This window comes from Acipenser ruthenus, chromosome 2, assembly GCF_902713425.1.
Source record: "Acipenser ruthenus chromosome 2, fAciRut3.2 maternal haplotype, whole genome shotgun sequence".
Classification (NCBI taxonomy): Eukaryota; Metazoa; Chordata; class Actinopteri; order Acipenseriformes; family Acipenseridae; genus Acipenser; species Acipenser ruthenus.
Genome location: NC_081190.1, coordinates 71461750 through 71488459, shown reverse-complemented (window position 1 = coordinate 71488459; position 26710 = coordinate 71461750). Strand labels below are relative to the sequence as shown.

Genomic DNA, 26710 nt, shown 5'->3' with positions numbered 1-26710 from the left:
CCCCACTTCAAAACTTTTACCTCACAAGGGTTTTTTATATCACTATGTAAAATAAAAATATGCTGGTAGATTACTTTGGTTTTAGGTTTGGCAGTAGTTATACTTTCTACTTTTTTTTTTATAATATATTAGATTACAATCATTGTTGATAGTAGTAAAACCAACAAAAAAAAACTTTTTGTGTATTTTATATCAGGGTTCTTTTTTTAGACTGCGTACGTATTTTTTCTAAATATCTGATTTCTATGATTTATGGATATGTTGAAATTGAAATGACATCCATGGATATGATTAATGTGATTTATAAACTTTGAAGTAATACAACGTAGATGTCTTTGCCTGTGGATGCTGTCATTGCCTTTCCAGTAATAGTATCCATATATAAATTAATTTTTGTATGAATCACAATACTATAGTATATGGTGAAACCCTTAATTTGGCCTGTCTGCAGCTTAATGTATAAACAACATTGGTTTAGTGGTTTGTGCTAGTTCAAGTTATTGTGCATGAATATTGTCAAATGTATAGTAATAAAATACATTTTAAATTCCTTTTTCGTATAGGTTTAGACTCCTTATGTGCTCCTTTCCTGTATCTTAACTTTAATAATGAAGGTAAGTAACATACTGTATTTTCTATATATCATAGATTGTAATTGAAGCCATCAGTGCTAGTACTTGCAAGGTCCAACTTCCTTTTAACTAAGATTCTTTTTTTTTTGATGATGATGATGATGATGATGATGATGATGATGATGATGATGATGATGATGATACAATTTTCCGGAAGACTCCCTTTCTTGTGAACAACTCCATAAAAAAAGACTCTTAAGATAAAGAGATCTCCCAGCTCTTTATTAAGATTGTTTACTTGTATTCAGTTATAGCAACACAATGCTTGTTTGGTTCATTTACTCTTCTTCTTTCTTCTTTCAGCCTTGGCCTATGCCTGTATGTCTGCATTTATCCCCAAATACCTTTATAACTTCTTTCTTAAGGACAACTCGCATGTCATACAAGGTACGTGATCTCTCTAATGTTCCTTGAAATGCAAATGGTACAGTACATTTTCACAAAACTCAGAAGAATATTTCAAACCTCTCAATTCACATAATATTTAGGGCAAAGTATAAAAGCTTGAAAGTAACCGCAGTGGCTACTTTCATGCCAGCCTCATAACAGAAATGACACCTTGCTTTGACTACTTTAAACAAGAAAATTATCCGTGGGTGCTGAAACAGTAAAAAAAATAAAACAAATAAAAAAAAAAATATATATATATATATATATATATATATATATATATATATATATATATATATATATATATATATATATATACCAGTAAACAGTATATATTATGTACAGAGATATCAGGAGAAGAAATTATAATGAAGTGAAATGTGTATGGCTCATATCTAATTGTTCGGTATTCAGAGAAAATATATGAACATTTTGTGGTAGTGCTGCACTTGTGAGACTTGCGCAGTAAGTGTATTTTAACAACAATCAAAAAAATAGACTAAGGGGTTTAAAGAACAAAGGCAGGCTCAATAGACTCTGAGATATCTATTTGTATAGTACAGTACAGTCATTATTGTATTTTCTTTCTTTTTATGCGCCTTCTTTTATAAAGAAAACCTATGTAACCTATTATTTATTTCTTAGCAGACGCCCTTATCCAGGGCGACTTACAATCGCAAGCAAATACAAAATACATTCAAGGAATAAGTAGTTGGGTTGGTTGCATAAAAACACATACATCTCAGTTACTTACTTTGCTAGCAACATTGTTTTCTACCTTAGGCAAATTGTATAGCCACTAACAAAATAGACAGATGAAAAGAGTAATTATAGTAAAACCTCCGCCTTGCATGCTCGGAAAGCAAGAAAGTTGGGATAATATTATTTAAAGATTATGGGCTTTGAATAAAGGTGTTATAAGCAGGCATGCTTAGATCAAGAAGGTTGTTTTTAAATCCTGTGAGAAGACTGTTACAATTTGATATGTGTAGGGCTCAACAAATTACACTGTTTGTGGTATGAGGCATGCTTTTTACATGAATGGGCATGTTTATCTGCTGTATGCATGTTCTTCAAAATAGTTTTGAAAAGCAAAGTGAATGAATTCAGTAGAGGTTCTAGAGTAAGTAGCAACCGAAACAAACAAAGAAAATGAAGTTATGTATATAAATTGTGGCCAAATGTTGTTGGCGAAGAGTTATTTCAGACTCTTTCAGTCTTTTAATTGAGCACATCCCGCCTTGCAATTACATTTTTTTGAGTCATTTGATGTTTGAATTAGTGAGTACTAGAAACATTCTAAAATTATATTTTGTTCAGGCCAGATTGTTTTATAATGGAAGATGTGTGTCTGGATTAAATCAAAATTATAGCACTGCCATAGTATTCTTAAAGTATATATATATACAGACATGCTCAAATTTGTTGGTACCCCTCCACAAAAAACGAAGAATGCACAATTTTCTCTGAAATAACTTGAAACTGACAAAAGTAATTGGCATCCACCATTGTTTATTCCATATTTAATAGAAATCAGACTTTGCTTTTGATTTTTTATTCAACATAATATTGTAAATAAGAAAACAAATGAAAATGGCATGGACAAAAATGATGGGACCGCTAACCTAATATTTTGTTGCACAACCTTTAGAGGCAATCACTGCAATCAAACGTTTTCTGTAGCTCTCAATGAGACTTCTGCACCTGTTAACAGGTAGTCTGGCCCACTCTTCTTGAGCAAACTGCTCCAGCTGTCTCAGATTTGATGGGTGCCTTCTCCAGACTGCAAGTTTCAGTTCTTTCCATAGATGTTCGATAGGATTCAGATCAGGACTCATAGAAGGCCACTTCAGAATAGTCCAATGTTTTGTTCTTATCCATTCTTGGGTGCTTTTAGCTGTGTGTTTTGGGTCATTATCCTGTTGGAGGACCCATGACCTGCGACTGAGACAGAGCTTTCTGACACTGGGCAGTACGTTTCGCTCCAGAATGCCTTGATAGTCTTGAGATTTCATTGTGCCCTGCACAGATTCAAGGCACCCTGTGCCAGGCGCAGCAAAGCAGCCCCAAAACATAACCGAGCCTCCTCCATGTTTTACTGTAGGTATGGTGTTCTTTTCTTTGAAAGCTTCATTTTTTCGTCTGTGAACATAGAGCTAATGTGACTTGCCAAAAAGCTCCAGTTTTGACTCATCTGTCCAAAGGACATTCTCCCAGAAGGATTGTGGCTTGTCAATATGCATTTTAGCAAATTCCAGTCTGGCTTTTTTATGTTTTTCTTTCAAAAGTGGAGTCCTCCTGGGTCTTCTTCCATGGAGCCCACTTTCGCTCAAAAAGCGACGGATGATGCGATCAGAAACTGACGTACCTTCACCTTGGAGTTCAGCTTGTATCTCTTTGGCAGTTATCCTTGGTTCTTTTTCTACCATTCGCACTATCCTTCTGTTCAATCTGGGGTCGATTTTCCTCTTGCGGCCGTGCCCAGGGAGGTTGGCTACAGTTCCATGGACCTTAAACTTCTTAATAATATTTGCAACTGTTGTCACAGGAACATCAAGCTGCTTGGAGATGGTCTTGTAGCCTTTACCTTTACCATGCTTGTCTATTATTTTCTTTCTGATCTCCTCAGACAACTCTCTCCTTTGCTTTCTCTGGTCCATGTTCAGTGTGGTGCACACAATGATACCAAACAGCACAGTGACTACTTTTCTCCATTTAAATAGGCTGAATGACTGATTACAAGATTGGAAACGTGTGATACTAATTAAAGAAACTAATTAGTTTGAAATATCACTATAATCCAGTTATTTATTATCTTTTCTAAGGGGTACCAACAAATGTGTCCAGGCCATTTTAGAGTATCTTTGTAGAATAATCAATAATTCATCTCTTTTCACAGCTTCTTTGCTTTATTCTATGACATACCAAAGGCATGCAAGTATACATGATAAAATAGCTTTTAATTTCATCACTTTTCAGGAGGAATGAAGCATTATTTCAATGAGCTGTAAGGGTACCAACAAATTTGAGCATGTCTGTGTGTGTATATATATATATATATATATATATATATATATATATATATATATATATATATATATATATATATATATATATATATCCATTACATCATATAAGAATAAATCATGGATTTGAATGTAAACAATAACAAGTAGTTGTCATGCCGCCAAAAACCTATAAATACCTCAAACACAGATTCAAACACAGGCTCCCTTGAGAAAGATATGTACAACATATAGAAACATTGGGCAGCTGGCTCTTTGAGCTAAAAGCTAAAATATTAAGTATATATTTGGTTGATAAGAAAGGATGTTGGGAAGTAAACAAAATACTTTCATAAGGATAAAAAGCAAGTAGCTTCAAATGTCATTTTGATTTATTTTTTATATTGTGCATATTTAGTGGTGTTTTCTGCCATTCTGAGGTTTCTGAATTCTGTTGCTCCAATATTGAGTTGGAATTTGTCGGTAGATCTGCTGATACTTGGCTTCGAGCTAGAACCTTTCTCATTCCATCCAAATTATGTGACAATGTGACCCTTCAGCCGTGCCAGCATCACCAACTCTCTGTTTTTATAAATGAAAAGTAGGTGGGGCAGTGACAGTAGAGTTGAGAGGTGACATTGTCGCATGATTTGAATGAAATGAGGTAGGCTTGAAGGGTACATCAGCACTATTTGAAAAATAAAACATAAACTATCCCACCTTGCTGTTCCAAATGTATTTGGTCATTGTATAATAATCCATATGCGCCCAAACATCTGCATAATGCCACACTGCTATGTCCAAAATCACTGTTCTCGAATATCTCTTCTGAGCCAAAAAACATGACTTCTTTTTTTTATTGAATGCAACATTAATTATAATAATACATCAAAATACAACATGCAAAAGAAACATGTACAGTGTGAAAGATGTCTACTACACAACGAAAGCAGGTACAAGTTCCTTCCTTATGGAAAATTAGACAGACCATGTTTGTCACACAGACTAGTGTGTTTCCACACTGAGGTAATATAGCTTATGCAACGCTTCATTGGGCATGCACGGGTACATCTGAGACTACACGTGGAAGTCAAGTTTTTTGGCTCAGAAGAGATGCTCCAGGAGAATGATTTTGGACATTCGCAGTGCGGCATTATGCAGATGTTTGGGCGCATACGCATTATTATACAATGACCAAATACATTCGGAACAGCAAGGTGGGATAGTTTATGTTTTATTTTTCATGTAGTGCTGATGTACCCTTTGAGAGCAAGGTTATAGCCCGATTTAGAGAAAATTACATTAACTCAATATTTGAGCAACAGAACCCAGAAAAAATTTAAAAAAAAAACAAAAAACTGTTAGTTACCTTTGAACTCCTTCCTCTTTAAGAAAAAAAGTGAATGTTTGTCACCAAGAGCATATCCATGGATTCACATAACTATTATCATTAGGTTCTCACGTGAGTACCAGCACAAATGATTTGGTACGCACCAAAATTAGGGGTCATCATCCAAGTCTCTGTCTAGCTCCACCTCCTCCTACCACAGTTTAAACAATTGGGATGTGAAGGATCTGGGGTGCAAATTTGGAGCTAGATTCTAGCGCCAGGGTACCTCATATAGCGAGAGCGACATTAAATTCTGGCACCAGTAGACATGTTTAATTTATTATTATTATTATTATTATTATTATTATTATTATTATTATTATTATTATTTACCAACCATAGATAATGATAATTTTTCATTGGGTCTGGACTATTCCAATGATCCATCCACACTCATCCACATACACGTGAGAGAAGGTTTGTGTAGTTGTGAGAAGTTGTAAGGGAGGCTTCATCAGGGCTGTATTTAATAATTTAGCACCAGTACAGTAGGCGGTCTGGTGTTAAACTTTCAAAACAGTTTAGCACCACTTCTCAAAACGATTTGCACCCCTGTCAAGGATGCTGGGTTCAGGATCAAAGGTGTCAGTGGTCATCTTGCACATAAAGGGCAGAAAGGCGTGAGGCTGCTAGGCAGGAGCGATATTTGTTTTTTTTAAATGCTGACATGTGAAACGCATGCTCACAATCAGCACTGATTAATGGCAGTGTCACAGACAACAGCAATAGTTTATGAATGTTTAAGTAGGAGTCCGGATTGCTGGTTATTTCAATTTTTAACAAATCATCATGCATTCTCTGTTTTTTTCAATAGCCTATATTCTGTGAATCTCACAATTAAGTTCTATTACAGGCATCTGGTCATTTCAGTAATCTTTTTCAGATAACCATTTTATTTAAATGTTTACAAAGCTTTCAAACACATACCATTCCCCTTATACTTTGCCCCCACAGATCCCATTTCTAGTTTGTTCTGTACTGCATGTCAGTTTACACAGATGCAGTTTTCCAGTCAAACAATGTGCTGTAAATTATTGGTAGCAGTATGTCAAAATATGCACAAAAATTACATTGCTATTGAAGACCATTTGGTAAGGTTGATTTCTTTATCTTAAAAACCATGGTTAAATCAATAGCTCAGAATCCAACAAGGCTCTTTTAAGGAAATACTTTAATCTGAGCGTTCCAATCAAAAGGCCACAATGTCTGAATTATGAATAACTTGCAGGGGATTCATAAATGCTATTGTCACCTGCTGGATTTGTTTGCATTTTTTATTCTCCACCTGTACAGCTATGGCCAAAAGTTTTGCATCACCTAGAATTTTAGGATTGAGACAGAGTAAAAAAATTAAAAAACTATATGAAAATAATTTAAATCTTTTATTTAACATCATGTAATCAAAGAAACTACAAAATGATATTGCAAAAGTCTACCAAAAGCCATAGCAGTAGTAAAGTATTTCAAGTTCGATTTCAAAATGTCACATTTTTCAATTTTTGCCAGTTTTTTCGTTAAGTATATGGAAAAACGGTAAAGCGACATATAATTCAATATATTAACATACCATTATTCAGCAGGTTTCATTTGACTTTATGAAGCAAAATTAGTTCATTCTATAGGGTGATGCAAAACTTGTGGCCATAGCTGTACCATGTACGAAGTAATGACTGTTTATAAAATATTCTACATTCTGTTCATCTTCCAGAGTACCTAACCGTGTTCTCCCAAATTATCACTTTCCATGACCCTGAGCTGAGTAACCATCTCAATGAAATTGGTTTCATACCAGACGTAAGTATTTGGTCATTAGCATTGCTCACTAGAGGACATTATGTTGCAAGACCTGTGGTTCTGACCACAGTGAAGCTTGGTCAGAAACAGTGTTTTCAAATCTCTGGTTTTGACCTCATTACCTAGTCAGAACTACGACTGGAGGCTGGTTGTAACTGTGGAGATGTAATTTCAAAATTGTGGTTTTAATTCATAATGGATAAGTTCATTCTTTTTTGGAAATAAATAAATAAAATCTAAAGTGTAGTACACATATAAAGTAAACAAAAAAGTAACCTAGGCTTTATTCAGATTGATTGGTTGGGAAAAATAAGTTCCACCTGTAAGAATGTTTTCTATTTGACATTATTGTTTTATGTGTAATACAATCAGGGTAAATCCTGAGACTGGCACATCCATTTGCCTTAGCCTAGGCAGTCCTCTAAGACTCTCAGGAAAGTTATCAATAACAGCTAAAATAAATTCACATACTTTGAAAAATGAAATGGCTCCTGTGCATCTCCCCATGTCCCCTGATAACAAGGGATTTGAGTCACTGAGCCTTTTTGGTTTTCTCTCCCAAACCTCCCTATTTATTTATATAAAGTTAAACTAATTAAAGTAACAGTATATCCTTGCAATGTTCCTTAAACTGCCATTTATCGTTGAGATTGCCTTGAATAAAATGGTTTAACAATTGTTAATAGGCTTGACTAGCCTTTGTGACAGTATTCATGAATAAATAGAGGATATATAACAAAGCAGTCAGCCTCAGAGGGTGTGTATACCAGTAAATATTTGTTATATTGTTTTGTCTGAATGTATCTTTGGACTACACTTTAAAGTGTGCTGAATAGGTCATGGTATGTTCATCTATATATATATATATATATATATATATATATATATATATATATATATATATATATATATATATATATATACAGTGCCTTGCGAAAGTATTCGGCCCCCTTGAACTTTGCGACCTTTTGCCACATTTCAGGCTTCAAACATAAAGATATGAAACTGTAATTTTTTGTGAAGAATCAACAACAAGTGGGACACAATCATGAAGTGGAACGAAATTTATTGGATATTTCAAACTTTTTTAACAAATAAAAAACTGAAAAATTGGGCGTGCAAAATTATTCAGCCCCCTTAAGTTAATACTTTGTAGCGCCACCTTTTGCTGCGATTACAGCTGTAAGTCGCTTGGGGTATGTCTCTATCAGTTTTGCACATCGAGAGACTGAAATTTTTGCCCATTCCTCCTTGCAAAACAGCTCGAGCTCAGTGAGGTTGGATGGAGAGCATTTGTGAACAGCAGTTTTCAGTTCTTTCCACAGATTCTCGATTGGATTCAGGTCTGGACTTTGACTTGGCCATTCTAACACCTGGATATGTTTATTTGTGAACCATTCCATTGTAGATTTTGCTTTATGTTTTGGATCATTGTCTTGTTGGAAGACAAATCTCCGTCCCAGTCTCAGGTCTTTTGCAGACTCCATCAGGTTTTCTTCCAGAATGGTCCTGTATTTGGCTCCATCCATCTTCCCATCAATTTTAACCATCTTCCCTGTCCCTGCTGAAGAAAAGCAGGCCCAAACCATGATGCTGCCACCACCATGTTTGACAGTGGGGATGGTGTGTTCAGGGTGATGAGCTGTGTTGCTTTTACGCCAAACATAACGTTTTGCATTGTTGCCAAAAAGTTCGATTTTGGTTTCATCTGACCAGAGCACCTTCTTCCACATGTTTGGTGTGTCTCCCAGGTGGCTTGTGGCAAACTGTAAACGACACTTTTTATGGATATCTTTAAGAAATGGCTTTCTTCTTGCCACCCTTCCATAAAGGCCAGATTTGTGCAGTATATGACTGATTGTTGTCCTATGGACAGAGTCTCCCACCTCAGCTGTAGATCTCTGCAGTTCATCCAGAGTGATCATGGGCCTCTTGGCTGCATCTCTGATCAGTCTTCTCCTTGTATGAGCTGAAAGTTTAGAGGGACGGCCAGGTCTTGGTAGATTTGCAGTGGTCTGATACTCCTTCCATTTCAATATTATCGCTTGCACAGTGCTCCTTGGGATGTTTAAAGCTTGGGAAATCTTTTTGTATCCAAATCCGGCTTTAAACTTCTCCACAACAGTATCTTGGACCTGCCTGGTGTGTTCCTTGTTCTTCATGATGCTCTCTGCGCTTTAAACGGACCTCTGAGACTATCACAGTGCAGGTGCATTTATACGGAGACTTGATTACACACAGGTGGATTCTATTTATCATCATTAGTCATTTAGGTCAACATTGGATCATTCAGAGATCCTCACTGAACTTCTGGAGAGAGTTTGCTGCACTGAAAGTAAAGGGGCTGAATAATTTTGCACGCCCAATTTTTCAGTTTTTTATTTGTTAAAAAAGTTTGAAATATCCAATAAATTTCGTTCCACTTCATGATTGTGTCCCACTTGTTGTTGATTCTTCACAAAAAATTACAGTTTCATATCTTTATGTTTGAAGCCTGAAATGTGGCAAAAGGTCGCAAAGTTCAAGGGGGCCGAATACTTTCGCAAGGCACTGTATATATATATATATATATATATATATATATATATATATATTATCTACAATTTATCTTCAGAATGTTTGAGTGTTTAAAGTATAGATGAATAGTAAAATGGTTTACCTTAGTATTAATGGATTTTTTTGAAAATATACTTTTTCCAAGGCCTGCTAGGTGGCAGTGTTTGCAAAGGAGATTCTGTGAAACTGAATTCATTACCCTAAAACTTTTTTCTTTTTATCTAGCTCTATGCCATTCCGTGGTTTCTCACAATGTTTACACGTGAGTGTTTCTTAATTATTCTTTATCAATATCATCTATTTTTTTATATCTTGAAAATCACTTTGCATCTCCATACCCCAATGTCCAATTAATGTATCATTATAATACAGTATTTACAAAAGCTGAACTGATATGTATGCGCCCCAGTCACAGTATTTGATTTAATAAGGTTTGGATTTTAAAATAACTAGATATGTCTAATCAGTTTACACATAAATTGATTGATTGATAAAGTTGCACAAATCCTTTTTGAATCCCAGTTTAGTAGTGAGCTTACAATAGACATACATAATTCACATGACTGGACAAAAAGGTGCTACTAGGTGCAAGCCAATCTGATATCTGTGTTTCATGCATATTCTTTTATGTGGGTCCTGCAACACAAATCAGAGAATTCAGAATCCAGTTTGAACTTGTTATACCGGGAAACAATGACTACTTCCTTAAAGATACCTGACAAGATAAAGCCCACCTCAGACAGCTAAGACTATGTAGAGAAACTTCTCAACCCCAAAACACAGCTGTAATTAAAACAGTACATTAAAATGGGAAGCTAGGTCTGGCATTCTGAAAGCTAATCAGTCCCCTCATTAGGCTCTTCCTAACCTCTCTTTCTCAGTGTTTATACGATCGATTCCTGTTTCCCAATCCATTGCCTTAGAGCAAAACTACACTGCCAGTCACATCAACACTGGCAAGACATATCCTGTCACTGCGTTTCTTACATAAAACTCGGCTTTAGACTTGACATTGTGAAGTCATTAGCACAAAAGTCCTGTTTTGTTTGGCAATGACACTATATCATTGGCGCTGTATTCATCTTGCTTTTTAGACCTACAGGTACGATCTAGCACAGCCACCTCGCTTCAAACAACCCTCTGCTTATGTTTTAAACACAGTTAGATTTTAGACCCGAATAGCACGTTTTCTTTCTTTTGACTTGGTACTAATAAAATTAATTCCTGGATGGGATAAACAACATGACAGTGAATGTGCTGCATATATGGCCTTGATTATAGATTATACCAGATACCTTTGCGTAACCAAGTTTTGAGACTGTTTCTAATTGATTTCCACATCTGTATAACTTGGCAAAGCTTTGCCTTACACTTCTCACCAATTCAGTGGATGCAGACATGCAGTCTCAATGTATGGGCAAGTCTTCGCAACACAGAGACAGAGAATGTCAGCAGCAGCAGCTGCTGGGGGATGTTGCATGCTTGCCTTTAACAGATGACAGCACTCCACTTTAGTAAGGAAGCAAGTACCACTATTTTTAGGCTTTTATAGTGCTCTGAAATATTATCTACTTAGGTTTATTTAATTTTTAAACATGTCTGCGAAATGTCTGGGAAATCCTAATTTTATTCCATAACCTACCCAGGAAAAATATGTAAATTCTCTGCGATTTAAGTAGACCTCTAATCATGGATGATTTGCTTGCTATTACTATAATTTCATCCATTGAGAGGAAGGGTATATCAGGTATGTAATATTATTTTCATTAATGCATTACAGAGCCAGGTGCAGGTAATGATTAATCAATAAAACAATTAAACGAAACAATTAACAAAACAATTAAACAAGACAAATGTGCATTCCGCACATGTTTTTTTTTCTGCAGAGAGGTTTTAACCCCCTCTCTGCCATTTCACAATATATATATATATATATATATATATATATATATATATATATATATATATATATATATATACAGTGCCTATAGAAAGTCTACACACCCTTTCAAAATGTTCACCTTTTGTTGCCTTATAGCCTGGAATTAAAATGCATTACAAACTTTTTTTTCATTTATCTACGCATCCTACCCCACAACTTCCAAGTGAAAAAAATATTCTAGAAATTTGTAGAAAATTAATTAAAAATAAAAACTGAAATAGCTTGGTTGGATAAGTGTCCACCCCCCTTGTAATAGCAATCCTAAATGAGCTCAGGTGTAACCAATCGCCTTCAAAATCACACACCAAGTTAAGTGGCCTCCACCTGTGTTAAATTGTAGTGATTCAAATGATTTCAGGATAAATTCAGCATTTCCTAGGGTCCCTCTACTGGGTAGTGCATTTCAAAGCAAAGACTCAACCATGAGCACCAAGGCGCTTTCAAAAGAACTATGGGACAAAGTTGTTGAAAGACACAGATCAGGGGATGGGTATAAAAAAAAATATCAAAGGCCTTGAATATCCCTTGGAGCACAGTCAAGACGATTATTAAGAAGTGGAAGGTGTATGGCACCACCAAGACCCTGCCTCGATCAGGCCGTCCCTCCAGACTGGATAACCGAGGAAGAAGGAGACACAGCGCATCACCCAAAGAGCACCATCCCTACTGTGAAGCATGGTGGTGGCAGCATCATATTATGGGGATGTTTCTCATCAGCAGGGACTGGGGCACTAGTCAGGATAGAAAGGAAAATGAATGGAGCAAAGTACAGAGAAGTCCTTGAGGAAAACCTGCTGCCCTCTGCAAGAAAGCTGAAACTGGGATGGAAGTTCACCTTTCAGCATGACAATGACCCAAAGCACACAGCCAAAGCTACACTGGAGTGGCTAAGGAACAAAAAGGTAAATGTCCTTGAGGGGCCCAGTCAGAGCCCCGACCTAAATCCGATTGAAAATTTGTGGCATGACTTGAAAATTGCTGTCCATCAACGCTGCCCAAGGAACTTGACAGAGCTTGAACAGTTTTGTAAATATGAATGGTCAAATATTGCCAAATCTAGGTTTGCAAAGTTGGTAGAGACCTATCCCAACACTCACAGCTATAATTGCTGTCAAAGGTGCTTCTACCAAGTATTAACTCAGGGGGGTGGAGACTTATCGAATTATGATCTTTCAGTTTTGTATTTTTAATATATAATTGTTTTCTCAATAAAAACTTGTTTCCCCTTAACAGTGTGGAGTATGGTGTGTAGATAAGTGGAAAAAATTCTCATTTAAATGCATGAAACTCTGAGGCACTGACACAACAAAATGTGAAAAAAGTTCAAGGGGGTGTAGACTTTCTATAGGCACTGTATGTGTGTATATATATATGTGTATATATATATATATATATATATATATATATATATATATATATATATATATATGTATATATGTATATATATATATATATATATGTATTTGTGTGCAGACAGACGACATTATTGTTTATTGTTTGAGACCGGTGAAAAGTCCGGTTAAATCCCCATCCCAGTAAAGCCTGTGGGAATGTGGCTGGAGCCTTAATAAGGTAATTGTCTAATAGGTAATTAAGGCTCCAGCCACAGAATAAAAGACCCACTTCAGACTCATTAAGGAGGAGAGAGTTTAGGAGAGAATTAAACAGTAAGAGCAAAGTGTGGAGTAGTGGTTAGGGCTCTTGACTCTTGACTGGAGGGTCGTGGGTTCAATCCCAGGTAAGGACACTGCTGCTGTACCCTTGAGCAAGGTACTTTACCTAGATTGCTCCAATAAAAACCCAACTGTATAAATGGGTAATTGTATGTAAAAAAAAAAAAAGTGATATCTTGTAACAATTGTAAGTCGCCCTGGATAAGGGCGTCTGCTAAGAAATAAATAATAATAATAATAATAATAATAATAATAATAATAATAATAAATGCTGCCAGCCAGCGAACAAGGTACTCGTTTGTAAAACATAGTTATTGTTTGTGTTATTTTACTGTGGCCAATGTGCTTTTTGCTTTGGTGTCAGTGTTTGTGTTTTGTTGAAACTGTTTGTTTTATTATTTAATAAATATACGTGCAGCAGCACCGTTTTTGCCTGCACCTACCTTTGTTTTGTACTGCTTTCTGAACCTGACGTCACCACCCACACGCACCAGTCAAGCCATCCGTAATGTACATAAAGAAAAATAATGTAATGAATTTTAGTACAGCGTGTGGACCTAGTCAGCACATACAAGGACAGGCCATTGGCCATATGACACAGAACCAAAAATAAATAAATAAAGTGGGAAACACACATAAAGCAATAATGTAGGGCACAGCAATTAGCCAGGACCAGAAGTAGTGGATTGTGGCAAAGTGGCTGAGTGGATACAGGTGCAGGAGTGATGTAGTGCGTTAATGAAGCAGACAGATATGTTTATAATCCAATTTGGAAAAGGTTTTATTGTTATTTTTTTATATCCAGGTCTGGTGATTAAACAGTAATCCCCCGGCAATACACAACAATGTGTGTTGCACGGAGTAAATAACAACGGGGTTGCAGTCCCAAATAATAAACACAATATATCCGCCCCACAATATACCAACACAGTCACCAGTCCTGGGTGCGTGCAGTAGTGCTCGTGGTGGGTGATACAAGTTTATTAGTGACAGTAGCGCAGTGCTGTTCCGGGTTTTGGTGCTGGTCCTTGGCAACAGCTCCAAAACGTGTTAGCCGTCTAATAATCACAAACAAGACAGTTATAGACAAACAAACAAATACTCGCGATACGTATAATTCACAGGGTCTCTCATGGTCCTTTCAGGTTTCAAAACACAAACCAATGCCGTCACACATGACCCCTTGGTAAACGAGTGCAGCTGCCCCTCCAATCTGCGACTGCCACGTCGTTTCCCTTCTGGGTCAATGCGTTAATTCAACAGAGTTCCGCCTGACTTCCCTTAAACCCTGGGAAAGAACTGTTAGGCCAGCCCGTCCAGGGTACTCTGTTCTCACTGCTTAGCGCCCTCACAGGTCGGGAGGAAGATTTACTACCAAGAATCACTGTATTTCTGTCAGATGGATGATTGAATGTTAACAGATATTAATATAACAATCTCCTGTGTCGCGAAGCAAGGCTTCTGTATTCTCTCGGCGAGTGACCTACCACTTGCTGTTCTGACTTGCGCTGGTTGTTCTTGCTCTGTGCTACTGCCGCGCGACGTGATCACCACTTCTACATTCAAAATCGAAGTCTTGTAGTGACACTAGCACATTCTGTCTCTTAAAGGGATTGTTGCCTGGTCTTGATTGGATAGCAGATTCCCTAACCTACTCAGTATTGATTGGCTGGGCGCTGTCAGTGCGCCACTAAACGAGCTTGCGCTGGGTTTTTAATATCATTGTGACAAAAACTGTCACTAGGCCTTTCCTTGGGCCTGGTCATTAGATTTTTGTGATTTCATTTTCATTTGACTCATGGATTGTGAATTTAAGGACTGTTGTTGAATAAAAGATAAACTGGGTCAGGTTGAAGATTAGCAGCAGGACCGAACATCAGTGTGCACACCAACAGCCATGGAAAACAAAGAGACAATGAACTGGTTAATTATATCTGAACCAAAACCCAAGAACATTTTAGTTTTACCGGTGGAGAACAAGCTGCCTCTCACAATCATCAGAATCACACTTTTGGAGAAGCCACTCCCTGCGGGTCAGATGTGATTGACTTTAACCACTGTGTTTGCGATTGCACTCATTTCATCAGAATAGGGCCCTTAATGTATAATAATAAAGTTCAATTTAACATACATGTCAGTTTCAGTGTTTACTAACTTGTAGGGACAGATATTTTCAAGTTTCAGTTTCTTAACAGGTTTGAGAGACTTCAGTCTTAAAAATGTAGACACAAACCGCCCGAGACACACCAGATTATTTTGTTCCTTTTTATTTGCTTATATTTGGACCATTAATATCAAGTGTATTTAAACATACCTTCTATAGTTTTTCTTTTGCTTATTTTGACACTATTGGAGAGCTGACACTATTATGGAGCTTTGGCACAGGTCTTGCACATCATAACATTGCTTAGTTTAACATTACAGAATGTTACATTACAGCTACTTTTAAGTTCAATCATAATTGCTAGTGTTTCCACTACTACCATGTTAGAATTTTAAATGACAGTTGTATTACAGAGCTAAATTGTTTGACCTAACTGTATTAGGAGAATATTTTCTAACGAAATATAACGAAAGAAAGTTTTAACAATAGAAAAGATCATTACTGATTGCAAGTATCTATTTGGGGGTGTAACAGGGCAAGGAGCCCTGTACAGTTATGATTTGTTTATTTTGAGAACGGGGTCTCCCCCTCCGACCCTGTGCAAGTTATTGTTTTGTATTTATTTGTTTTTGTATTTATGTATTTATATGACGGCGAAGCACCGCTGGTTTTGTTGTTGTTTTGTTTTGATTTTTAAAACATGTTCTGGCAGAAGCGAGATTGTTGCTCGTCCTCTGCCAGGAATAATTTAAAAACCTTGTGCAGAAGGTGACCATCTCCCGAGTTTAATTAAGTGATTAATTTGTTGCTAATCGGGAGATGGTCACCTCCATAAAAGCCTGCAGCTCTCTACCCTCGGTGTGGGTGTATTAGGAGTGAGAGCGGAGAGAGCGAGGGGAGAGAAAACGAAACTTAAAAATTAAACTTGTACAGTCAGTAAAGGCTATTGCTCAGCCTGACCTGGGTTTTGTTTATTTTGTGTTTGTGATTTTGTTTTATTTAAAATACTTATTTTTCTCTGCGAATGGGAAGGAGGCAGCAGCCAGAACAGCTGTGCAAGAGGTGGTGGTCCCAGGTCCCCAGTCAATTTGGACCCCCGGACTGGACAGCTGAACAGGAGCAGTGGAGGAAGGAGGGCGTTCTTATGTGCGGCGCAGGTATCCGCCAGCAGAGGGAGAATACCTGCTGGTTCCACCTCCACCACCCTGGGAGGACTGTTTGTCGCTCCCACCACCAGCAGAGGGAGAATACCTGCTGGTGCCACCTCTCTCCGCTGTGGGAGGACTGTTTGTCGCTCCCACCTCCACCAGCAGAGGGAGAATACCTGCTGGTTCCACCTCCACCACCCTGGGAGGACTGTTTGTCGCTCCCACCTCCACCAGCAGAGGGAGAGTACCTGCTGGTTCCGCCTCCATCGCCACCACCAGCAGAGGGAGCATGCCTGCTGGTTCCCCCTTCACAGCCAGAAGGGGAGGAGCCCCTCCCGCCTTCACAGCCAGAAGGGGAGGAGCCCCTGCCGCCTTCGCAGCCAGAAGAGGAGGAGCCCCTGCCACCTTTGCAGCCAGAAGGGGAGGAGCCCCTGCCGCCTTCGCCAGGAGCAGAGCAGCAGGAGCTGCCCCTGTTTCCACCACCACCCGAGGGAGAGGAGTAAGAGCTGCCTCTCCCATCATGACAGGACGGATTGGGACAAGATGCTGGTGGTCCGCAGCTGCCCTTGCATAGGCTGCTAAGCAGAGCAAGGGGGAAAACCACTGGGTCGCAGTTGCTGAGAAAAGGGCCAACCCCAGCACAACCGCTGGATCTGGCTCCCCTCCTGCAATCATCTCCCGAGGGTGCGCTGCCGCCGTCGCCTCCTGAGGGAACGCCGCTGCCCTGTCGTGCATCGCCCGGGGATGCCAGTTCGCCATCGCCTGGGGATGCCAGTTCGCCATCGCCCAGGGGTGCCTGCCTTGCACCGCCCGGGGGTGCCTGCCTTGCACCACATAGCCTGGGGCTGCCTGTTGCTCCGCATCGCTGGGGGCTGCCTGTTGCTCCGCATCGCCTGGGGCTGCCTGTTGCTCCACATCGCCTGGGACTGCCTGTTGCTCCGCACCAGTTACAGGGTACGAGGGAGAAGTGGAGCTCCCGCTGTCGCCTCCATGGCCAGGGGCTCCCCTCCCGAGTTCGCGTCCCGAGGGTCCGCTGCTGCTGCCGTCGCCTCCCGAGGGTCCGTCGCTGCTGCTGTCGCCTCCCGAGGGTCCGTCGCTGCTGCTGTCGTCTCCCGAGGGTCCACCGCTGCTGCCGTCGCCTCCCGAGGGCCCGCCGCTGCTGCCGTCGCCTCCCGAGGGTCCTGGGGTCGTCGTCAGCGCTGTTTCTCCTAGGGTTGCTGCCTGTCCTGCTTCGTCTGGGGTCGCCGAGGGTCCTGCTTCGCCTGGGGTCGTCGCCGGCAAGGAGCCCTGTATGGGGGTGGGGGGTCACTGCTTTATTGGGTAACTTAGTGATGCATTTATATTTATAATATGTGAATGCTGGAAAATGTCAGTAGGCTTAGACTCTGAAATTACAAGCGCCCAACATGAGAGACTGGCAACACACAAGTGCACTTAGTCTCTGGTCTTGACCTGCTGTGCTTCATTCCTTAGGAGGAAAGCCAGCAATGTTTTTCTGTGCCCAGTATGGATGAGTCCCAGCTGGATGTTGATGGGGTCACCTTGCTGAGGTCAGGAGGATTGCAGAGCTGTGCAGTTACATGCTCTCCCACAGGCCGTGTATTTATACAGAATGTGGGACTTGCAGGCAATAATTGGAAAATATTCTCTGATTACATCAAAGCAAGCATTATACTTGAAGCTTCTTTTAATACCATGGTATATACATGTCTACAAAGTATCATGTCTACTTGTATCTTTATCTTTCAGTTGATGCTCTACTATAATACCTATTAGGTTAAAGTGGTTGTTGCAAACAAAAAAGGCATCTTGAAAGTAAGAATTGCAAACTGTTTGCTGTAATACGCCTATTTCAGAATTGCAGAATTGAGATCTAAATAGCAAACTTAAATGCTCTTAATGCTACAACCACTTTAAAGAGTGACTTCTAATCTAATGATCCATAACATGAACAGCTTTCACTTTAACCTATATTATAAACTCATTGTCAGGATCTACAGTTCATTAGACATGGCATCTTGTACATCCTGGTTACAAAGAGCTGCACTGCATTAGGAACAGAAACAAAAAAATATGCTACTTATTCTGAAATGATGTAATACAATTATGAAACTGTGGAACCACTTCCTGTTGTGACTTCTTTGTCATCTTATTTTCCTGCAGATGTGTTTCCCCTGCACAAGATTTTCCACCTGTGGGACACTCTGCTCCTTGGCAATTCATCGTTCCCATTCTGCATAGGCGTGGCAATTCTCCAGCAGCTGAGGGACAGGTTGCTTGCCAATGGCTTCAATGAATGCATCCTTCTGTTTTCAGATTTACCAGGTAGGCACATCCTCCCGATCAGCATTGTATCTCATTGTATTGATCCTGGTTCCCTTGCTCATCAAAAGCTCTCAAGGGAAGACCATCGTAAATCAATGAGACTAGTATGGCTTTTAATTTATATGATCTAAACGGCAAGGAGGATGTAGTGGAACCGGTCTTACGTATTTGCATATATGTGGAGAACTGCTTGACCATTTGTCATGAATCTTGGTATTAAGTTCATTTTGGCATACGTTATTGAGAATAGCAGATTGTGGAGATATATGGAGGTGTCTGTCCGTTCATGCATCTCTATGTCATACATTTTTGAGGAAACACCAGCAGGATTAATATATTTTTCTGCATTGTGCTATGAAACCCAGTGTGTTTTCTCAGATAAAACAATATGCGATCTCACTGCGTGGCTTTTGACAAAAATGCAGTGTTAGGCACAGTTGCCAACTACAAGTGATTTTCTGATAATGTGATTCCCTTTCAAGTTGGAAATGTAACCATTACCGTATGGCTATTAACCTTGTCAAGACCCGAAACCTGAATAAGATATACCAAAGCTGCTCGGCGAGCCTGTGGCGCAGTCATGCCCCGCCCCCGAGGGTACAAGAGGACTGCACTCACAGACCTCAGTGTCATTTTTCCTTTCAAAAACTGACCTGATCAGAGAGATTAGTTCAGCTAAGTACTTGTTACCTCTGGCTGTATATTTTTTGCAAATTATTGTGTTTTTCACTTAATTTATGCGATATTACATTAACGCTGTATCAGTTTTTCTAATTACGTGTATTTGTGCACTACAGCCTGTTGTTTGTTACCTCCTACTGCGGCCTTGTGCCCCTCGTAAAGCCAGTTGCTTGGGTCGCTCCTTCCAGGGATCCAGCAACAGAAGTCGGCTGAGATTGTGCTCTCCCCCAGGCTGCATAGTTCCGGCTGGACTTATTTTATTTCTTGTTTTTGGCTTTAGCTAAAATACAAGACTTTTTATATTATTTATGTAATTGTGTTAATTACTGTATTTTGTTGAGAAAGATTTTTCTCTTGTGTGTTTTTTACATAGACTATACGCAGGCCTGTCTTGAACGTGGTGCTACAGCACACGCGCAGCGAGAGCAGCTGGGCTCAGCAGCAGTGCGCAAGACTAAGATACTTGCTTCGGTTGTGGTTGCTTGCCATCTCTTTGTCACAGATAGCTTGGTGGTGACGTCAGACAGGAAGTAAACAGACACAGTACTGCGAGTTGAAGCGCTGATGCGCGTTTATTGTAAAATAAAAGATTTAATCAAAACAAAACACTTTTCAAAAGCAAATAGCACGGTGGCCAAAACAGACAATAAACAAAACAAACACTGAACACACAAGTGTCGTGCTGGTCCAAATCCAGCACGAGTAGCAATTTTATTTCTCTTTTTCACTCATGTCTCTCCCGTTCTTTCTACCTGAACACCCAACCAAGACTGAGGGATTCCTGCCTCTTATGCATCTGTGCCTGAGCTTGATTGCTTGTTAATCATTCAATCGGGCTGAGGCACATTCTACACGTGAAGTGATTTGGCAGGGAAGGCAATTAACCCTTTCCTGTCGCCCTACAACAGCAGTGCACAAATACATACATTTAAATAATAATAACACAACAAATACAAAATACGCATAGGGGCGGGGTGTACCCCACCACACATCTCCCTCTTTGTGCGTAGCACACATGGCCCGTGAGGCCACCTCCCCCTTATAACCCTAAAAAGTCTCGGTCCGGGTCCTGGCACATAAACAGCGGTAATAATGGGCCCATGGGCAGCAACGGTGTGAGGCCCTTCTCCAGTAACAACGCTGGCAGCAGAAAGGCTGTCCTCCTTTATTGGCGATGCTTGCAGGAGAAAGGCTGACAGCGGTGCGACACACTCTGGCAGCCTCCTCTGGACGTGTAGCCAGCAGTGGCAATGGCAATGCTGCCAGTGGCAAGGTTGGCTCCTCCAACAAAGGCAATCCTGGTAGCAGAAATGCTGCCAGTGGCAATGATGACAGCAGCAATGCTGATAGCGGCAAGGTTGGCTCCTCCAGCACTGAAAGACCCCCGGTGCTGACTACTAGGCTTCACCGGGCGGTGACAAACAGGCATCCCTAGGCGATGCGGGACAGGTGTCACTGGGCGATGCGGGACAGGTGTCACTGGGCGATGCGGGACAGGCGTCACTGGGCGATGCGGGACAAGTGTCCCCGGGCGGTAACGAACAGGCTTCCCTGGGCGGTGACGAACTGACCCTCGGGAGGCGACGGCAGGAGCTGACCTTCCGGAGGTAGCTCCAGCTCCTCTGACGGTGGAGGTGAGAGCAGCAGGTAGTCTCCCTCTGGAGCTGGAGGTGGGAGCAGCAGGTCGTCTCCCTCTGGAACACTAGAGACGGGTGCGGCTCTCCCTCTGATGCTGGGGACTGGTTCGGCTCTCAGCAGATTCGGAGCAGATGAAGAGGCTCTAGGCAGCTGTTTCCCATCAAGGAACCGACCTGAATTACTGCTAGAACGTTCAGCATTTCCTGCCCCGCCTGAGCCTGCAGCTCTGGGTCTGGCCCCTGAACGGCTGCATTTGAGCCATCTGGGGCTTTCTAATAGGGTCATTGACACCCTGCAAAATGCCAGAGTTTAGCAGCCTCTCGGCTTAGCCTTGTAGCATTTCAGTCATTCTGTAATATTGCCCTTGCAACGTTTTTGGTACGTGCACCCATACGGTAATGGTTACATTTCGTACTTGAAAGGGAACATAAGGTTATTATCTTAACCCTGGTTCCCTGAAATAGAAGTGTAACCATTAACCTTCAAGGTCGCTGCATCCATGATTGCAGCAGGCTTGATGGACAAATGAGATGAGATCTGTGAGCGCAGTACTTTTGTGCCCTCGGGGGCAGGGCATGACTGCACCACAGGCTCTGCAAACAGCTTTGGTATATCTTATTCAGGTTTCGGGTCTCGACAAGGTAAATAGCCATATGGTAATGGTTACTTCTATTTCAGGGAACCAGGGTTATGATAATATGTTACTTTGTGTTGACAATAATACGTTACTTTGTGTTGCCAGTTAAAGTGATGATGGTGATTGAAACAAATGGAAGGGTATTAGTTTTCACATTGGCACAGTGAAACAAAATATGAATTCTTCTCCAGAACAAAGAAAATAAAAATCTTAGGTGTTGCCATAGCAAAGAAAAGGGAGAAAATGCCTCAGCCATTTATCGGTCACAGTCCGGTAGGCCGGAATATCATATATGTACCATTTAACCTGGCTGCTGTAATTAAAGCATTTAACTTTGGTTGTTACTATTTGTGATTTAAATACATCCCTGTTACGAGTTTTATCTTGAAAAATACCCTAGGCAATGTTGATTTTGTAAATGCTCCCTGTTGACAGAGATGTTGATTACCAAAAATATGATATTAATGTAATCTTCAAGAAACACAGTCTGTTACCCTTCATTAATGATTGTTTGCTCAAAAGTCTCCTTGTCTTTTACAGACTATCTCTTAATTTTCCAGAAGTTGTTATTTTTGCTTTGAGTGAGGTGAAGTAAGAACACTGAACTAGTATTCAGCCTCATAAACAGTTTCTGACTCTTGACCGGCATCTACACATCACTCCTCACTCAATTCTTTACGTTAATTGCAAATGTATTGTTGTCTTAAAAAATCAAACATAAAAATAGGGGCATGATGCTGGTTCACATCACTACGCTAACCACTAAGCTAAACAAGACCATATAAAATTAAAGATTCAGAATCTTGTAATCCATTTCCCAGTGGAATAAAAACCACAGCATTGCTGTCTTATTGAAGAAGCATGCTTAACAAAAATAGCGTGACATATATTTTACCAGAATAGCTGTAACTTTGCTGTACTAATTTTAGGATGCAGACAGTCTTATCCACAGTAAGTAAAATATTTCCATATAAAGGTAAAATATGATTGCCTGAGGCAGTATAAACACTGACTAGCACTGCTTTTATAATGAAAAGCCCATATTGTGGCCTCTGGCTGTCAGCAGTTACAGCAGTTGAATAGGTTTCTCAGTTCAGGTTGAATCACTCACCAAAAATCTTTTACCGTATGAAAAAAAAAAGAAAGAAAGAAACTTTTCCAGTACACTTGTGTTTCCTGTTACTATTCAGCACTGTCTACTGCACTGAAATTCTGCAAACTGTCAAAGCCAACCACCACCACCACTATTCTTCCTACTATCTGAAGCCAAAGCAAATGACAGTGTTACACAGATACCAGACCTGAAACCGAAGAGCTGGCCCTGGAGAACTGTATATACTTTAGCTGTTATGCAACTTTAAACAATACCTGTAGTGCTCAGTGCCGGCGCTAGGATTTACTGGGCCCTGGTGCAAGACTGTGAAGTAGAGCCCCCCCCCCCCCCCCCCCTCCCCCCCCTAAAAAAAAGAAAAAACTTGCAGTGCTGCTGCAGCACAACCTAAAAAAAACCTTTTGAAAATATAAATACATCAGCAGCAAAATCTGAAGCGGTCTAAAACCAACAAACCATATTCTAACGTTATTTTAAGATGACTGTGAAAAAGACAGTAATCAATCAACTAACAGTAATAATCATTTTAATTTAAATAATCAATTATGTAAGCTAAATCATTTTTTTTTCTCATAACTCAATTTAGTTAGCATTGAAACATATTAATAGTTTCAAATTAGTCACAAAACATATTAATCATAGGCATCAACTGGATTTCTAAATGAATGTTATCAAGTACAAAAGTTAGTATGAAAACATTTCTATAAAAAAAAAACACGTCTGCATCTCAACTTAGCCCACAGAACAAATGCATTTGTTACAACTCATAAGCGAAAACATAATTCTATGAACACATTTAAATTAATAATACTGAATTTTTACCATCCGTTACTTAAGGCGGAATTTCGTGAGGCGGACAGACTCGGACAAGTTCAATGTGGAAACGGTTTGAGTTTTATTTACATTTCTGTTCTAGCATCATGGCTGACACCGGTTTGGGGATGCTGTTTGTGCCTGTTGCCAGAGCGGTTGCTCTGCATCCCGCCTCCAGATATTATTATTATTATTATTATTATTATTATTATTATTATTATTATTATTATTATTATTATTATTATTATTATTATTATTTATTTATTAGCAGACGCCCTTATCCAGGGTGACTTACAATTGTTACAAGATATCACATTATTTTTACATACAATTACCCATTTATACAGTTGGGTTTTTACTGGAGCAATCTAGGTAAAGTACCTTGCTCAAGGGTACAGCAGCAGTGTCCCCCAACTGGGATTGAACCCACGACCCTCCGTTCAAGAGTCCAGAGCCCTAACCACTACTCCACAATCTGTCAGATGTGATTTGCGAATATGTGTTTTCATTGACAGTTCGCCAATACTACCCCGCTACTGTTTCCTTTTCTAATCCCAGTAGATTAGACAGCGCCTATATCATTTTTACGTATAGTCATTAATGTGGGCTCAGAAAAAAAAAAAAAAAGAAATGAAAGCTGTGCCCAGGTGCAGTTGTGTACGTGTCACTTGTATGTGTCCCTTGTACGTGTTCCTTGTTCAGTTGCTGGAGGATGCAGGCATACTTTCCAATTTATGTCCGCATGTACGTGGCACTTTTCATATACTGTATCTAGAAAACCGCTAATTATCTTTTTTTGGCACAAGTTATTGAGTGTATCCAGCGATTACACCTACATTTTTACATACCCAGAGAACCGCTTATCTAATTGGGATGATACTTACTAAGAAGTTTCACTATAATATAAGCCATATAACTCATTCACAGAGCTATCTAGACAATTGCTTTTCCAATTGTGATGAAATATTTCAAATTATCCTTTAGTACATTATGGGGGTGATGTAAGTATAGCCACAGTGCAAATAGCTGCGGATGCCAAATTCAAATTGCATTGCGGTCGGGCAATTATTTTGCACTGCACCCTAATGATTTCCATTACACGAGAGTAGATGTTAAAACTTCATGCTGATTTGAACTTGGCTCTCGCCAAGATAAGCACCAACTAAGATGTAGCTTTACAGTAAACTAATGTGATCCATATGTGTCTCCATCCATTTACGTTTCCTTCCATATGATGATGTAGATATCCTTCTGTCTGGTGTTAATGGCTGAAGTGTAATGCTGGCTCCAGGGATCAGCTTATTTTGCCTCCCTGGCGCATCAGCACACACAACGGCTGCGATGCTGGCTCCGGGGATCAACCACAGTGCGGTCTCCCCAGCGCATCAGCATGACAACCGTCTGGATTGAGCTAAGTAGGGTACATCTCTGGGGTCTTCAAGTGGGCACCTTCCATCCTCAGTGTTTCGTCGACTAGCCCACGACACCTCAAGAGGGCTCGACGGTGATTCTGGCGTCCCAGCATCACCCCCCTCCGTCCCCCACTCAACTCAGCCCAGCTTACTTACCTGTACATCAGCATTTCTTTCTTTCTACTGTGCTTGAGATCCCCAGCCAGAATCTTTCCGTCTCAACCACAGCCAGTTGCTGCTCCTCTCTGCTGCTTCAGATAAGTTCTTCACTGTGTTACGCAACATTTGGCCACTGAATCCGACGTCTCTGAGAAACCGGGTTGTAGAGCGTGCCACAAATCCTCGACAACCCACCTCCACTGGGTAAACCCGGACTCTCCATCCTCGCTGTTCCGCTTTAGTGGCTAGTTGAGCATACCGCAGATTCTTCCTCTCATTACCCTCATCTACAGCATCCTCCCATGGCACCGTTAACTCTACCAGGTGAACAAGGCGTGCTGATCCAGACCACAAGACAATATCTGGTCGAAGGTTAGTGGTGGCAATCTCAGGTGGAAAAATAAGCCGTTGACCAACATCTGCCAGCATTTTCCAGTCTCTAGCAGCTTCCAGTTGTCCTGGGCGAGGATTGGTTTTAACACCTTTTCTTGGTGGTTGCTCTCCTGGATGGAGGAATGTTGTCTTTTGTGTGTAATGTTTTGATGGAACAGGTGGCAACTTATTGGTCATGTTACGCTTGTCTTCCAATGCTAAGGCCAAACATCGCAGCACCTGGTCATGGCGCCAAGTAAACCGTCCTTGGCTAAGAGCCACCTTATATCTTGTAAGCTTAAGAGCAATGCTTTTTTAGTCAACACACACAAATAATGATCTGCAACGATGATGAGGGTCTCAATGAGCGCATTGGTCTATTTAGCGGTCGCACTTGCAGAGATAGGAGTACAGAGAGCATTAGTCACTGTAGGCTTATTCATAAAAGTTCTTACCATTTTTTGCAATACCAAGCAAGCCCAAATTTCCCACCGACTGCATCAGCAGCACTGTTATACTGTATATTGTAACGCTCCATGAAAATAAACAGGTTTACACAGTCAGTATTCGTCCAAACTGTTTATTGTGAACATAGGTAAAAGAAATAAAAAGAAAAGGACTGCTGTCAGCCACTGATCACGGCAAAGAAATAATAAACTGTCTATCCTCAGTCTTTCACTTGCTCTCCGCTTCACAGCGCTGTTTCAAAATGATTATGCCAGAGAATACGTTGTTGTGTGAGTATATATTTATATTAAACATGTTCCTTCATATAAAGCTACAGATTATGTAATTTTTTTTTCAAAATAGGCAGTGTTAATCACGGGTATGTCAAACTGTAAAACAGAGCAAGTGTAGTAATAAAATAGGTCTTTAATAAAACAGTCTGCCGAGGCTGTTGTTAGTTTAGACTTGACTGTAGAAAGCG

At 40.1% G+C, this 26710-nt stretch overlaps 1 protein-coding gene across 6 annotated transcripts in view; it reads left to right on the top strand.

Moving 5' to 3' along the window:
- Positions 1-26710, top strand: part of tbck (TBC1 domain containing kinase) — an 86649-nt gene that overhangs the window by 22690 nt on the left and 37249 nt on the right. For all 6 annotated transcript variants that reach the window (XM_059000366.1, XM_059000361.1, XM_059000348.1 and 3 more), the window contains exons 18-22: positions 564-614; positions 936-1019; positions 7126-7211; positions 9993-10029; positions 18798-18959. In XM_059000366.1, coding sequence (XP_058856349.1) covers positions 564-614; positions 936-1019; positions 7126-7211; positions 9993-10029; positions 18798-18959 — 420 coding nt within the window. The remainder of the gene's footprint in view (positions 1-563; positions 615-935; positions 1020-7125; positions 7212-9992; positions 10030-18797; positions 18960-26710) is intronic.